The sequence below is a fragment of the Lepus europaeus genome, chromosome 9, assembly GCF_033115175.1.
Source record: "Lepus europaeus isolate LE1 chromosome 9, mLepTim1.pri, whole genome shotgun sequence".
Lineage (NCBI taxonomy): Eukaryota > Metazoa > Chordata > Mammalia > Lagomorpha > Leporidae > Lepus > Lepus europaeus.
Genome location: NC_084835.1, coordinates 70,816,528 through 70,830,452, shown reverse-complemented (window position 1 = coordinate 70,830,452; position 13,925 = coordinate 70,816,528). Strand labels below are relative to the sequence as shown.

At 38.7% G+C, this 13,925-nt stretch overlaps 1 protein-coding gene and 1 long non-coding RNA gene across 5 annotated transcripts in view; one reads left to right on the top strand and one right to left on the bottom strand.

Moving 5' to 3' along the window:
* The window catches only part of LOC133766575 (uncharacterized), a 217,646-nt gene that overhangs the window by 60,354 nt on the left and 143,367 nt on the right, over positions 1 to 13,925 (top strand). The gene's annotated exons all lie outside the window — the stretch shown is intronic.
* Positions 1 to 13,925, bottom strand: part of RBBP8 (RB binding protein 8, endonuclease) — an 80,789-nt gene that overhangs the window by 25,773 nt on the left and 41,091 nt on the right. For all 4 annotated transcript variants that reach the window (XM_062201455.1, XM_062201452.1, XM_062201453.1 and 1 more), the window contains 6 exons: positions 9,379 to 9,476; positions 6,496 to 6,608; positions 4,598 to 5,489; positions 4,395 to 4,521; positions 1,776 to 1,864; positions 905 to 1,019 (listed from right to left, as the gene is read on the bottom strand). In XM_062201455.1, coding sequence (XP_062057439.1) covers positions 905 to 1,019; positions 1,776 to 1,864; positions 4,395 to 4,521; positions 4,598 to 5,489; positions 6,496 to 6,608; positions 9,379 to 9,476 — 1,434 coding nt within the window. The remainder of the gene's footprint in view (positions 1 to 904; positions 1,020 to 1,775; positions 1,865 to 4,394; positions 4,522 to 4,597; positions 5,490 to 6,495; positions 6,609 to 9,378; positions 9,477 to 13,925) is intronic.

The window sequence follows — 13,925 nt, the reverse complement described above, 5'->3', positions numbered from 1 at the left end:
GGAATGCACACAAAGCCAGAATGTCCTTAGCTCTTCTAGCAGCTGAACATTGGAGAATGCACCTCATTCCCAGGCAGCAGGCCCTAACTCCTGATTAAAGAAGGGTGGTAAATAACTACTGCTCATGTCCAGCTGTTTTCATGGCACATGCCTCTGTCACCGGGAATGGTGCTAAACCCCTCTCCCTGCTTCCATCTCTTCTGGAAAAATCAAGATTTTAGGTGAAGAATTAACAGCTTCCTATTACAAAGGCTGCAATCCCCTAGTTTGGCCAAATCCCTTTACTGGTGGAGGGAGAATACAGTGGATTAATGCAGCATATATGCTGGCATTCATAGTGCTAATTTGCAAATTTATATTAATACTTCTCAAAAGAATTCATCTTTCTATACTTATAAATTGCTTCAGCAAACCACAGTTTCAACACAGGATTCTTAAGATTCTTTATATGCTTCATAAAAAATTTATCTCAACCAGACATTAGCGAACTTTTTCTCAAAAGGCCTGGTAGTAAGTATTTTAAGCATGTGGGGCCATGGGGCCTCCGCACCAACCACTCACTGATTTCCGTCACTGTCTAGTACAAGCAACCATGGGCAACACATCAATACAGAAAGAGGTTCTGTGGCAATAAAAATTTATAAAACCAGTAACTAGCTGTAGTTTACAGACCCCTGGAAGTAACTCGATTTCTTTCTGAAATAAAAATTATTTAGGTTAAAGGTGTTCCCCAACCCCCACCCAAAATACTGAATTGAGCTTTCCTAAGAGGAAAATAAAATTAACAAAGCAGAGGGAAAAAAAAAAAAACCTGGTTTATGGTGAGGAGAACATGGTGCTCATCAGTGCAACAGTACAATGACCAACTTTCCCCCCATATTTTTATAAAAAAAAAAAATCTTACTTGGACTTTTTTCTCCCTTCTGCTCTTGCTTCTTCATTTTTGAAAGTATGGTTTCACTGACCAATGTGCAGTCCATGTCTACTGTTTCTCCTCCCAATCTTGACTGACTGCCATCCTGGAAAAATATTTTTAAAAAAATCTAAAACAATTATCCCTTTGTGGCCTTATATTTACTTTTCACAAAAACAAATTAGTAAAATAAACAATAAATCTTTCAGTTTTTAAGAATGAACTCATATTCACATTTGTATTTTAACAACAGATACAAAGGGAGAGCTACTGACACCAAACTCCCTGGAACTTGTGCTACCTTTCTTCTCCAGTTTGTCTCACTGTAATAAACACCAATGTACACTAATAGCAAAACCAAATATGATTTCTTTCTTGGTATATGTATCACCTATTTAAACATTTTGTTGTGAATATGCTACTAAAGTAAAAGACAACTTCTCAAACTACTTAGAATCATAAGGCAAAAAAGTATTTTCAGTATGAATTTTAATTATAAAAAATAGTCAACTGGGGATATGAATTTTCTTTTTGAAGCTACATGACTTCACAGCTAATCAAGATGGATGATAAATCATTTGGATAACAATTATTTAAAATATTTTACTAGTACTTTATATTACTTATAAAATTACATGAATGTTTTCTAGCAAAAGTCTTTAAAGTCAGGAAATATTACCCTTTCAAAAACATCATAAAGTGAGAAGAACAAGTACCTTTATTTCAGTTTTTTGAGTAAGTAAATGTAGATTTTAAGAGAAATCTGATGATCTTAAGGTCTTAGAGTGAGTCAGGAGAGAAGGTTGACTAACAGTTCACTAGAATTAAAATCAGATGTGTTTTCATTCTACTTGTAACTTACCTTTGTATCTATTACAGTGATATCCATTTTATACTGAGAAAGGTCTGCTCCCGGATCTACACTCCACTGGATATTTTCAAAGGATACATCTTAAATAAGGAGGAAAAAATACGTAAAAATTCCCATCACTTTAAGACATTATAGGGCCACAAAGTAGTACACACGGAACATTATGCGTCTGGTAAAGGGCTTGCATCTAGGTTGCAGAATGAACTTTCACAACTCAATATTAAAAAGATAAATGTCCCAATAAAAGATGGGCAAAGGATCTGATCAGCCAGTTCTTCAAAGAAGATATATGAACGGCCAATAAGTACATGAAAAGATGCTCAGCATCAGTTGCCCTTGGGAAGTGCAAGACCATAATAAGATACTTCGTCACACTGGCAAGAATCAGGGAGACAAATAAATGTTAGTAAGGACATGTAGAAACTGGAGGCCAGCGCCGTGGCTCAACAGGCTAATCCTCCGCCTTGCGGCACCGGCACACCGGGTTCTAGCCCCGGTCGGGGCACTGGATTCTGTCCCGGTTGCCCCTCTTCCAGGCCAGCTCTCTGCTGTGGCCCGGGAGTGCAGTGGAGGATGGCCCAAGTGCTTGGGCCCTGCACCCGCATGGGAGACCAGGAGAAGCACCTGGCTCCTGCCTTTGGAGCGGCACGGTGCGCCGGCTGTGGTGCGCCGGCTGCAGCGCGCAGGCTGCGGCGGCCATTGGAGGGTGAACCAATGGCAAAGGAAGACCTTTCTCTCTGTCTCTCTCTCTCACTGTCCACTCTGCCTGTCAAAAAAAAAAAAAAAAGAAGAAAAGAAAAAAAAAAGAAACTGGAACCCTCCATGTTGCTGGCGGGAATGTGAAAAGGTGAGTTGCTTTGGAAAACATTTTGTCAATCCCTCACAAGGTTTAACAGAGTCAGCATATGGTCCAGTAATTTCTCTCCTAGGTAGACCTTAAGAAAATTGAAAACATACATCCATAGAAAGACTTGTACACAAATGTTCACAGAAGCACTGTTCATAATAGAAAAAACATAGAAACAAATTAAATGAGTGGGCAAATAAAACATGTACAATGTAATGTTCTTCAGTAATAACAAGGAAATATTGATATGTTATAGTATGGATGAAAATTGAAAACATTATGCCAAGTGAAAGAGGTCACAAAAGACCACATATTGATTCCATTTATATGAAAACTCCAGATTAGGCAAATACATGAAAATAGAAATTAGATTAGTGGTACCTAGTTTTTGGAAGGAGTTTGGAAAATGGCAAAAATGTTCTAAATTTAGAATATAGTGGTGGTTGTACAACCCCATGAATATACCAAAACCTGTGAACTGGGCCCTTTCATGAGTGTTTTTATGATGTGAATTATATTTCAATACGAACATTTTTTAAAAAAAGTTAAAATTATAACACTGGAGGGGTTTTTAATGTATGCCTATATAATACATGATAACTACATAAAGTATAGTTGCAGTGGTGCAAATATTACCTCCAATAGATCCTGAAAGATGAAGTAGCTATACTGTAATCCCTGGGGTAACCATGAAAATAGTAAAAACAAAGGGGCAGGTGTTTAGTGTGGCAGGTAAGTCACTGCTTAGGAAACGTGCATCCTATACTGGAGTGCCTGGTTCTAGTCCCAGCTACTCCACTTTGGATCCAGCTTCCTGCTAATGTGCACCATGAGAGGCAGCAGACGATGGCTCAAATACCTGGGTTCCTGCCACTCACACAGGAGATCCAGATTGAGTTCCATGATCCTGGTGTAGCCCTGGCTGTTGTGGGCATTCGGAGAGTGAACCAGCAGAAAAGATGACTCTTTCTCTCTCCCAGGGCCCCACGACCATTTCAAATCAACATGAAAAGTTTTAAAAAAAATAAAAGCAAAAAGCTAAAAAAATTCATGAATAAGATGGTAAAAAAGGTTTTCATGCAGAGACTGAAACTGTCACTGGAAGAACAATTAAAATTATGTGCTTCAGGGAAAAAAGGAAAATAAATCCAGAATGAAGGAGTAACTTGCCAATGAAGGATAAAGGAAAAACATAGTGTACTTGAACTACAGAAGTGTCTGGTGACTGAAAAGACCAAAGGATTTTTTTTTAAACACAACAAAATTATGAAACAATATATATACATATGAAGACAAATAATGTTTTCAAATAAGAAGTTGAAATCTTCTCAATACATGTATGCATGTATTGACAGACATACCTGTAAAGGCCAAGAACAACAGGTCACCCAGGGAGTGAGGAACAAGTTTAGATAAGGAAAGTTCTAATTTTTATTTTTTTAAACTTCTTAAATTTTTTTAACCTTCTGTAAAGAAAACAGGTTCCCTCCCCAACCAAAAAAAACCCTCACAAGTAAATCCATAAAATCACCTATAAAAGCATCAAAAGACCTCAATTACTTTTTTCAAAAAGCACAAGAGCAGAAAAATCACAGTCAAATGTAACCAGTGAAAATTATACTGCAAATACAGACTCATGCAGGAAGAAGTTACGATTTTTGTTTTCCAAAACAACTCAATCTCTTCAAAAGAATATAAAGAATCTAACTTCAAAGTCATTAAAAGAGTGCACTTATATATAAGTATACTTATAGTGTACACACCTTGGTTGTTCTGCAGAGGCTTTGCTTTAGCCATTCTGCACGGATTTAACTGAAGAACTGATGCGAGTTCACATCCTCCCTGGACAGACCTATTTTTTATTCTTATTGGCTCATGAGAACCAGCACCCTGAAAAAGAAATGACTATTAGCTTCTAGATGAGATCACATCCATTTTAATCAAGATCATTAACACTTATACAAACCTTCATGTCATCAAAAAGATTTTCTGTTTCCAAAGTTTCACGTGGATGTAGAGGAATTTTGAAGACAGGATTTTCTTCTTTTATTTGTAATGGTATTTTATTTTCTGGAGAGCATTTACTCAAGGATTGGAGGGTGCACTCCTGTGAATGGGGCTCTTCTGGGGAATCTTTGGGTAACATGCAGCTCCCACCCAAAACCTTGCGGCTTGAGGAAGAGCCCTTGGGAATGGGTTTCAAGGCCTCATATAGAGTCACTTGTCTCAGTCTGTTTTTAGAGGTCTCACTTCCTTGGCTTTTCTCTTGCCGATGAGAAGCTGAAAACCGATCTGACAGATCCAGAGGTTTATCCATCATATAATCCCCATTCAAGGGAAAGTGACTGTCTCTTGGAAAAGGAAAAGCATTTTCTTTATCAAAAGAGGCTTGAGGGCAGCTGACTTCATGTTCATTTTCCTCCTCAGTTTTCTTCCTTTTGGCTGCTCTGCCTCCCAGTGATTTCAAGGGCACCAAAGCTTTATCAGTAATAGAATCTTTAGTATGATCAGTGCTCTCCTGTTCATCAGTGGATTCACTTACATTTTTGCTTAAAAGTATCTGCTTATTAGAAGATGACTGGCTAATGACCTTGTTCACTTCAGACCCTAGATTACGATGTGTGAAAAGGACACTGTCCTCAGATTTTGATCTAGTTTTCTCTGATCTTGAAACCAAAGTATTGTTAAAAGGGGCCAATTTCAGATGGCTTTTTTTCCCAGTCTCTAAAAGAGAAGGGGATAAACTTGTATTCAAAACTAAACTAGTTTTCACATTAGAGGTAGCTCCAAATACAGGAGATGACACCCGAGTAGACACTTCTTCTTGAGAAGGAATCATTGAAGTAGAATCTGAAAACCTAAACAAATAAATAGGGGTAAGATTTTTTTTTTCCTAATAAAGAAATAGGGCAAACATTAAAAGATAAGCATAATGAGAAGTACTTTACTAACACAGAATTAACAGTAAGGTTTTATCTATCAATTAGAAGCAGATGATCAGAATTTAAGATAGTTCATAGCTGTTGGCTTCTGTATTTGGCTGACAAGAGAAAAGCAAAAGAAAATGATACAGGAGAAGTCTTAATATCATAATACATCTATAAAAATTTTTCCTCTAACTTAAGTAACTTTGTTATATACAAAAAAAAAAAATCAGATTTTAACAAATCCTACTGAGGATTCAAATTCTTATACTACAGTACTGAATATAAGTTAAGACTCAGCCTGTCCTAGCAGAGGAGGTAACTGTAGAAAGAAGACTAGGTTTAAGTTTGATGAAAATGTGAGTTGGGTAACAGCTTTGGTGCTGGTACTTACTACTATGCAGCTTTCAAAAAGACATTTAACCTTATGGAGCTACATTTCTGTTATCTCTTTAAAAAATGGAATAGTAAATCTACTTTAATGAGTTATTACGATGACAGATTGAATGTGACATAAGTATCTAAAAACCAACAGCTATCATAAGAAGCAAAATATTCATGTACTTAATGGAGGTTATGAAATTAGCAAAACTGAGACACAAAACAGTCTTAGAAGATCACCTGAGCATACAGATGCATTTGCATGACATATAAATTTTGGAAATACAAATCCAAATGCATAATTGGGTCTTTAAAGAGGGAGAGTATCAAGTTTGGGAACCCTTTAAGTACTACTTGGTGGACATACAGAAGGTATCTACCAATAATACCAATCTCTCTATTGTCCTACAGTTAAGATCACAATAGGTCATAAATTGGTAAGATATTTTTAAGATAAATATTAACATAACCAGAATAATATGCCAAAGGAGAAAAATGGAATTCACTGTAATGGGATCTCAGCCATAGCTTGCAAGTTTTCACCAGTGTCCCAAATTACCTTAAACAATCTTCACTAATTTTTGTAGATTCCTCAAAAGGCTGCTGCTTGTGATTTCCTTCCACACAGGGATAGAGCTCATCACCAAGAGGGCTCCTTGGACCTTGACATTCCTTCAATAATAAAATATGAAGTATATCCATATATTGAAATATTATTCATCCTTAAAACAAGATAAAGTATCAACAAATGCTAGCATGTGAATGAACCTGAAAAATATGATAAAGGAGAGGCAGTGTTGTGGCACAGTAGGCCTAAGTGTCTGCCTGCGGTGCCAGCATCCCCTCTGGGAGCTAGTTCTAGACCTGGTTACTCCACTTTGTGATCCAGCTCCCTGCTGATGGCCTGGGAAAGCAATGGAAGATGGCCAAAGTGCTTGGTCCCTTGCACCCTTGTTGGAAACCCAGAAGGTCCTTGCTCCTGGCTTCAGATCAGCCTAGCTCTGGCCACTGCAGTCATTTGGGGAGTAAACTAGTGGGTGGCAGACCTCTCTCTCTGTCTCTCCCTCTCTGCCTCTCAAATAAATCTTAAAAAAAAAAAAAAGCTGCACGAAAAAAGACTCAATACTTGCATAAAGTACATTCCATTAATATGAATTACTCAGAACAGGAAAACCCATAGGGACAGAGGCTGCAAGGAAGCAAAGCCTGGGGACTGAATGTTTACTGGTGATGTTTTCTTTCTTTCTTTCTTTATTTTTATTTGATAGGTAGAGTTATAGATAGTGAGAGACAGAGAGAAAGGTCTTTTTCCTTCCGTTGGTTCACCCCCATAATGGCCGCTACGGCCAGTGCTGCGCCGATTTGAAGCCAGGAGCTGGGTGCTTCCTCCTAGTCTCCCATGTGGGTGCAGGGACCCAAGCACTTGGGCCATTCTCCGCTGCCCTCCTGGGCCACAGAAGAGAGCTGGACTGGAAGAGAAGCAACCGGGACTAGTACCCGGCGTCCCAACTGGGACTAGAACCCGGGGTGCCAGCGCCACAAGTGGAGGATTAGCCAAGTGAGCCACGGTGCTGGCCAGTGAAGTTTTCTTTTGAAATGATAAAAATACTTTAGAACTAGATAGAGGTCATAGTTGCACAATATTGTCAATGTACTAAATGTACACTTTAAATTATTAATTTTATGTTATGTGAATTCATTTATAATAAAAAAGTGAAATGCCTTTTGTGTATAAAGAGAAAAACAGTAATATTTTAATATCTTACATAAATATATTCTAGTACTGATATATAAAACTTCAACTCAAATAAATGTTATCAAGATTAGGGAAGCAAAGATGATTAACTATACTGGTGGGCAATGAATCTAAACAATCAGTTATGTATCAGTGCTTCTTAAATTTTAACATGCATAGAAGTCAACTGGTGATCTTGTTAAAATGGAAGTTCAGGGGACTGGTGTTCTGAGTGGGTAAAGCCACCAAATGCAGTACCAGCCTCCCATATGGGTGCCAGTCTATGTCCTTGCTGCTCCAGTTCCAATTCAGCTCACTGCTAATGTGCCCGGGAAAAGCAGTGAAGATGTCCCAAGTGGTTGGGCCCCTGTACCCTCGTGGGAGATCTAGAAGAAGCTCCTGGCTTTGGCCTGGCCCAGACCTGGCTATTGCTGCCATTTGGGGAGTGAACCAGCTGACTGTCTCTCCCTCTCTGTAACTCTGACCTGCAAATAAATAAATAAATCAGATAAACAAAAGTGTAAGTTCAGCAGGTCTGAAATTCTAAAAAGATTCAAAACTGATGGAGGCGCAGACAAATGGCCTAGTAATTAAGATGCAGATGGGATGCTCACGTCCCTTTTTGGTGTGTCTGGGTTTGACACTTGGCTCTGGTTCCTGATTCCAGCTTTCTTCTAATGTAGACCCTGGGAAACACCAGTGACAGCCCCAGCAATTGGGTTCCTGCCACCCACATGGGAGACTTGGATTGAGTTCCCAGCTCCTGGCAAGTCTGCCCTACCCTAGGTCACTGCAAGCACAGATGGAGTATACCAGCAGATGGAGCTCTGTCTTTCAAAATAAAAAGATGCAGTTACTGTTGGCTGTGGATTGCTTTGGGCAGCAAGGTTTTAGGTGTCAGCTCCTTTAATTTCTTTGGTGTATAAACCACTGACTTGCCAAGTTTACAGTAAAAGGGAATTATAATTCACTGAAACACTTAAAATTCAAAGATTGAAAACCACCCAATATCATTTGAAGAAGGATTTCAAACTATAGAAGTCAAAAAAATCCAAATGTAATGGAAAATTCAGTTCTATTTTTAGAAATTCAGTGGCAAGACAATTCTGTAATAAAACACACATATTTACTAAAGGAATATTATTTTAAAGCTGTGTTAAAATAGAAGTTTTCCTTAAAATTGAAGAATCAAATTTTCTCTTTCCTAGGGATAAATTAAGAAAAAAAGAAAAAACATGTAAACTTGTCTGATATAAGGAGGCATCAAATAACAAAAAGAAAATCATGAGGGCATTCTCTGACAGTCCCTAGAAATTAGGTCTAAGTGGCTGGCAGTTCTTATCAGTCCCTCAAATTCAACCTGCTTCTCAAACCAAACCCCAGTTAAAAGATGTCAAAAAAAAAGACCTAATAAATTCTTAAATCAAGCCAAAGATATTACGTCTTCTTTTAGATGGAACGAGGGTGGAGAAACAGCAGGCAGAGGGGGTAAGGATGAAGGTTCACAAAATGCTCTGTCAGCATTACTTCCCCAAATTCTGAAGATTATAGATTGCCTGGGATAGACAATATAAATGGGCCTTTCTAACATCATCATTTGTGGTCTAGGTCTTTATCCAATAAGCTTTGAATAAAATATTTTTTCTTTTAATTCTCTAAGAACTGGTCTAAAAGAATATATTAATTCATATTAACACTACTACTTACAGATTCTTCCTGAACACCAAGTCCAAGTGTTTCAGCAACAACTGTAGCTAAGTTAAAAGATGACTTATCAGTGGGATGACTGCTGGTTCCATGTGTTTCTAAGCGAGGAAAAAAAAATTATATAATTGTAGAAACTCAATGTACAAAAATTACCAAAAAGGAGGGCTGGTGTTGTGGCACAGTGGGTTAAGCCACTGCCTGTGATGCCAGCATCTCATATGAAGCGCAGGTTCATGTCCCTGCTGCTCCACTTCTGATCCAAGTCCTTGCTAATGGCCTGAGAAAAGCAGTGGAAAATGGCCCAAGTGTTTGGGCTCCTACCACCCATGTGGGAGACCTGGGAGAAGTTCCTGGTTCCTGACTTTGGCCTGGCCCAGCCCTGACCATTGTGGTCATCTGGGGAGTGAACCAAGGGGTGGAAGATCTCTCCCTGTCTCTATAATACTCTTTCAAACAAACCAATGAATGAATAAATACATAAATCTTTTTAAAAATACAAAATGAAGGAAACATTCAAAAAACTGTTAATTTATAAGGACAATTTTAAAATTTCTGTACAAAAAATTCCAAAATATAAATGGTAGTAACCTGTGGTATGTATCAAAATTTGCCAAGCTTTTTCTGCCAGATTTGCTACTTTTCCTAAATGAAGTGAATGCAATAGGCATATTATTTTTCTTACTGCTGCTACAGAAAACAAATCTTAATGTGGATTTACAATGGATTTATTGTGACCTAAGATATACCATGTGTTTCACATTATATTTAGTGTTTTTCATGAAAACATACTTTGTGGAAGAGATTTCCAGCCCTGCATAATTTTCAAGTTTTAGGCTAACCATATTATTTATCCAGGAATCATCTATGCTCAAGTTCTTTAATAGTGTGTTATACAAGCAGAGCTCCTCTAACTCATCAAGTACTTATGGAGCACCTACTATGCTCCAGGCAATGTGCTAAGTACCAGATGAAAAGAAAAAAGTTCTTATCCTCAAGGAGCTTATGGGCTAGAGTTGAAAGGTAAACAGAATTGCTATAGATTGTAATGAACATTTTAATAGAAGCAGTTATAAGGGTGACTTAAACACAGAGGAAGGACTCCTAAATCTATTTGGGAAATCAGAGTAAGCTACACAGAGTGAGGCCTAAGTTCTGAGAGAAAGAGGAATTTGCCTGGTAAACTGACCTGGGAACAGAAAGTAGGATTCTAGGCATGTTCCACCATCTAGATTTGGGAAAGAAAATTGCTTGTTCAGGGAATTACACACGGTTTAATTGTCAGAAGCCAAATTGCAGAAGATGGAATAAACAGGGCAGAAGTCCAGATAGGTTGGTTAGGGGACAGACAAGACTAAGGAGATTGGAATTTCTCCTGTAGACAATGAGAGATATCTGAGAAGTTTAAATGGAGGGCAGATTTAATATTTGCGCTAAAAAGGTAGAGCTGGTTTTGACAGGCTCACAGGGCAAGAGATAATCACTAACAGGAAAGAGGACTAATTAGATTACTACAACAGTCTTGATGAGAAATGTTGATGGTCTAAACCCGTAGACCCAAGTGCAGAAGAACATGTAAAGAAAATACGTAGGAGGTAGAATCAATCAGTGAAACTTGGATGCTGTTTTGAAATAAGAGATGAAGAAACAGGAGTCTGGTATGAATCATAGATTTCTGCTTTAGTTAACTCCAAGAGGTATGTAGAGAGTCATTCATTGAGACTGCAAATATAAGAATGAGTAGTAGATTTGACAGGAAAGCTTCAATTTTGGACATGCTGAAGGTAAAAGGGTTCCAGGTAGAGATGTTCAACAGCAGGCAGATATCTGGTTTGGAATCTAGAAGCAAAGTCCCAAAGAGAAATACAGATTTGGGATTTATCAGCAGATTGCTACTTCTAGGTGAGATTCCCCTAGAAAGAGACAACAGGCACAGGATCAGACACAGCTGTATCTGAGAACAGCAACACTGATGACCTGCTCCAAAAGCTGTTACAGTATAATGAGTGAAAGGCTGTGCAGGGGCCAGCGTGTGATGTAGCAAGTAAAGCCGCTGCCTGTGGTATCAGCATCCCATAGGGGTGCCGGTTCAAGTCCCGGTTGCTCCACTTCCAATCCAGCTCTCTGCTATGGCCTGGAAAAGCAGTAGAAGATGGCCCAAGTGCTTGGGCCCCTGCACTCGCGTGGGAGGCCCAGGAGAAGCTCCTGGCTTCGGATTGGTGCAGCTCCAGCTGTTGCGGCCATCTGGGGAGTGAACCAGCGGATGGAAGACCTCTCTCTGTAAGTCTGTCTCTCTGTAAGTCCGCCTTCAAATAAATAAATAAATCTTAAAAAAAAAAAAAAAAAAGAAAGAAAGGCTATGAAGAAAGGCTATGCAAATGTGGTCTCAATCACTTGGTTCTTTCTCCCTTCCCCTACATCCCTTTCTCTTCCCCTCTGAGGTAGGGTAAACAAAGGGGAGTAGAAAATCCATATTTCTGAGTGACTGTGAGTTAAGAAAGTGGAGATACTGAGTATATATCACTTTTTCATCTTCGAAGAGAAGCTATAGCTAAAGATGGAAACAATTAAGAAGTGTCATTTTTAAAAGATAGAAGATAACACACATATACATGTTGAAAAGAAAAGACCAAGAGGGCAACTGGAGATAAAGAATACAACTGGTGGGGTGAAGTCCTGGCAGTAGCAGAAGAGAATGGGTTCGAGAGTGTGGAGCGGCAGAGATCTGCCACTCAGTGTTACATCCCCAACAACCCTGTCTGTCTATAATGTGCACACATACTTGTGCACATACAAATACACACATATTATACAATGATTTGTAGCTTTCAGAACACAATTTTCCCATTAATATGAGTGATTAGAGGATGGTGTTTGGTAGAGTGGTTAAGCTGCTGCTTGGCACATCTGCATCCCATATCTGGCGCCTGTTTCGAGTACTGACTATGCTGCCTTTAATCCACCTTGATGTACACCCTGGGAAGCAGCAGATGATGGCTTAAGAACTTGTGGGACTCATGGATTGAGTTCTGGGATCCTGGCTTCAGTCTCCTTCATAGCCTTGGATGTTGTGGGCCACTGGGAGTGAACCATCAATGGAAGATCATTCTATATCTTTCTGTCTCTCTGCTTTTCAAATAAAAAAGAAAATGAACAAATAAAAATTAATAAGAATTATCATTTAAAATAAATAAATAAAACTAGTGATTAACCTTGATCAGTGCTTCCAGCTGGGTTGTAGGTTTTATTTCCTGCCATCTTTTTAAGGATTTAGCTACTGTTCTCTCTTTCTCCCTAATTACTAATCTCCCCCTTTCATCGATCATTCTATCAGCATAAAAATACACTGAACATGCTACTATATTCCATCTTAAAAAACCCACCCTTGGAGGCAAGTGTTTGACCTAGCAGTTAAGACACACAGGTTTCATATTGGAGTACTTAGGCTCCACACCCGGCTCTAGCTTCCTGCCAATGTAGACCCTGAGAGGCAGCAGGTGATGGCTCAACTATTTGGGAGTCTGCTACCCATATGGGAGATGTGGATTGAATTCCTGGTTCCTGACTTCTGCTTGGCCAAGTTCCTGCCACTGTGGGCATTTGGAAAGTGAACTAGCAGATGAGAGCTTTGTCTCTCAAATAAGTAACATTTTAAAAACAAAACAAAACAAAAAACAACTCACAACTCTCCCTTGACCCATATTCCTCTCTGGCCACTGTCCCATTCTCTCATCTCCTTCACTGTGATATGTCCAAGAAAACAGGTCTATGTGTGCTCTTTCTACTTTCTCTATCTCTAGTTTCTCTTCAACTTGATACCAAAAATGTTACACCTTAACAGTTTTTTATCAGGTTAATAGCTTAACACTGAATGATCTCCAAGCAACCAAACCTAATGGGCAATTCTAAGAAGTATTCATCTTAATTGACCTACCAGCACTTTTCTTCTTTTTTTTTTAAGGTTCACTTTATTTATTTGTATGTATCTCATAAATATAACATTAGGAACATAGTAATTCTTTCTATCCACTCTCCCCTCCTCTTCCTTATCCCTCTCCTGTTTATTCTGAGAAAGAAAAAAAGAAAGAATGGAATAAAAAAGCTAAGAGAACTGCCCCTCAACAGTCTAGACAAGGCCTGTTCTACGTTACTGCTTCTCGAAGGTGATTTAACTTTTTTCCCCCTTCCTCTTTTCCCTTCCTTCCTCTCTCTTCTTTCCTTTTAGAAGCTTAATTGTCTTTAAAGAAGAACCCAAGGATGATACATCTTTTGTGAGCTCTTAGACATAACTATAACTTATGAGACATAATAATATCTTCCATTTAATACACTAAAAGGAAATGATTCTTGAGAACAAGTTTTACTATTAAGTCTCATAGTACAACTTTTTGGGGAAAGAGGTCCTGCATGGGAAATTAGAGCACAGTGACTCTTGTGTATTTAACAAATAACACTCTTAGGTATGACATCAGTGATCACCCAAGGCTCTTGACATGAGCTGCCTTGGCTATGGAAGCCTTTTAGATCCACTTGCTTGATAAGGCTACAAG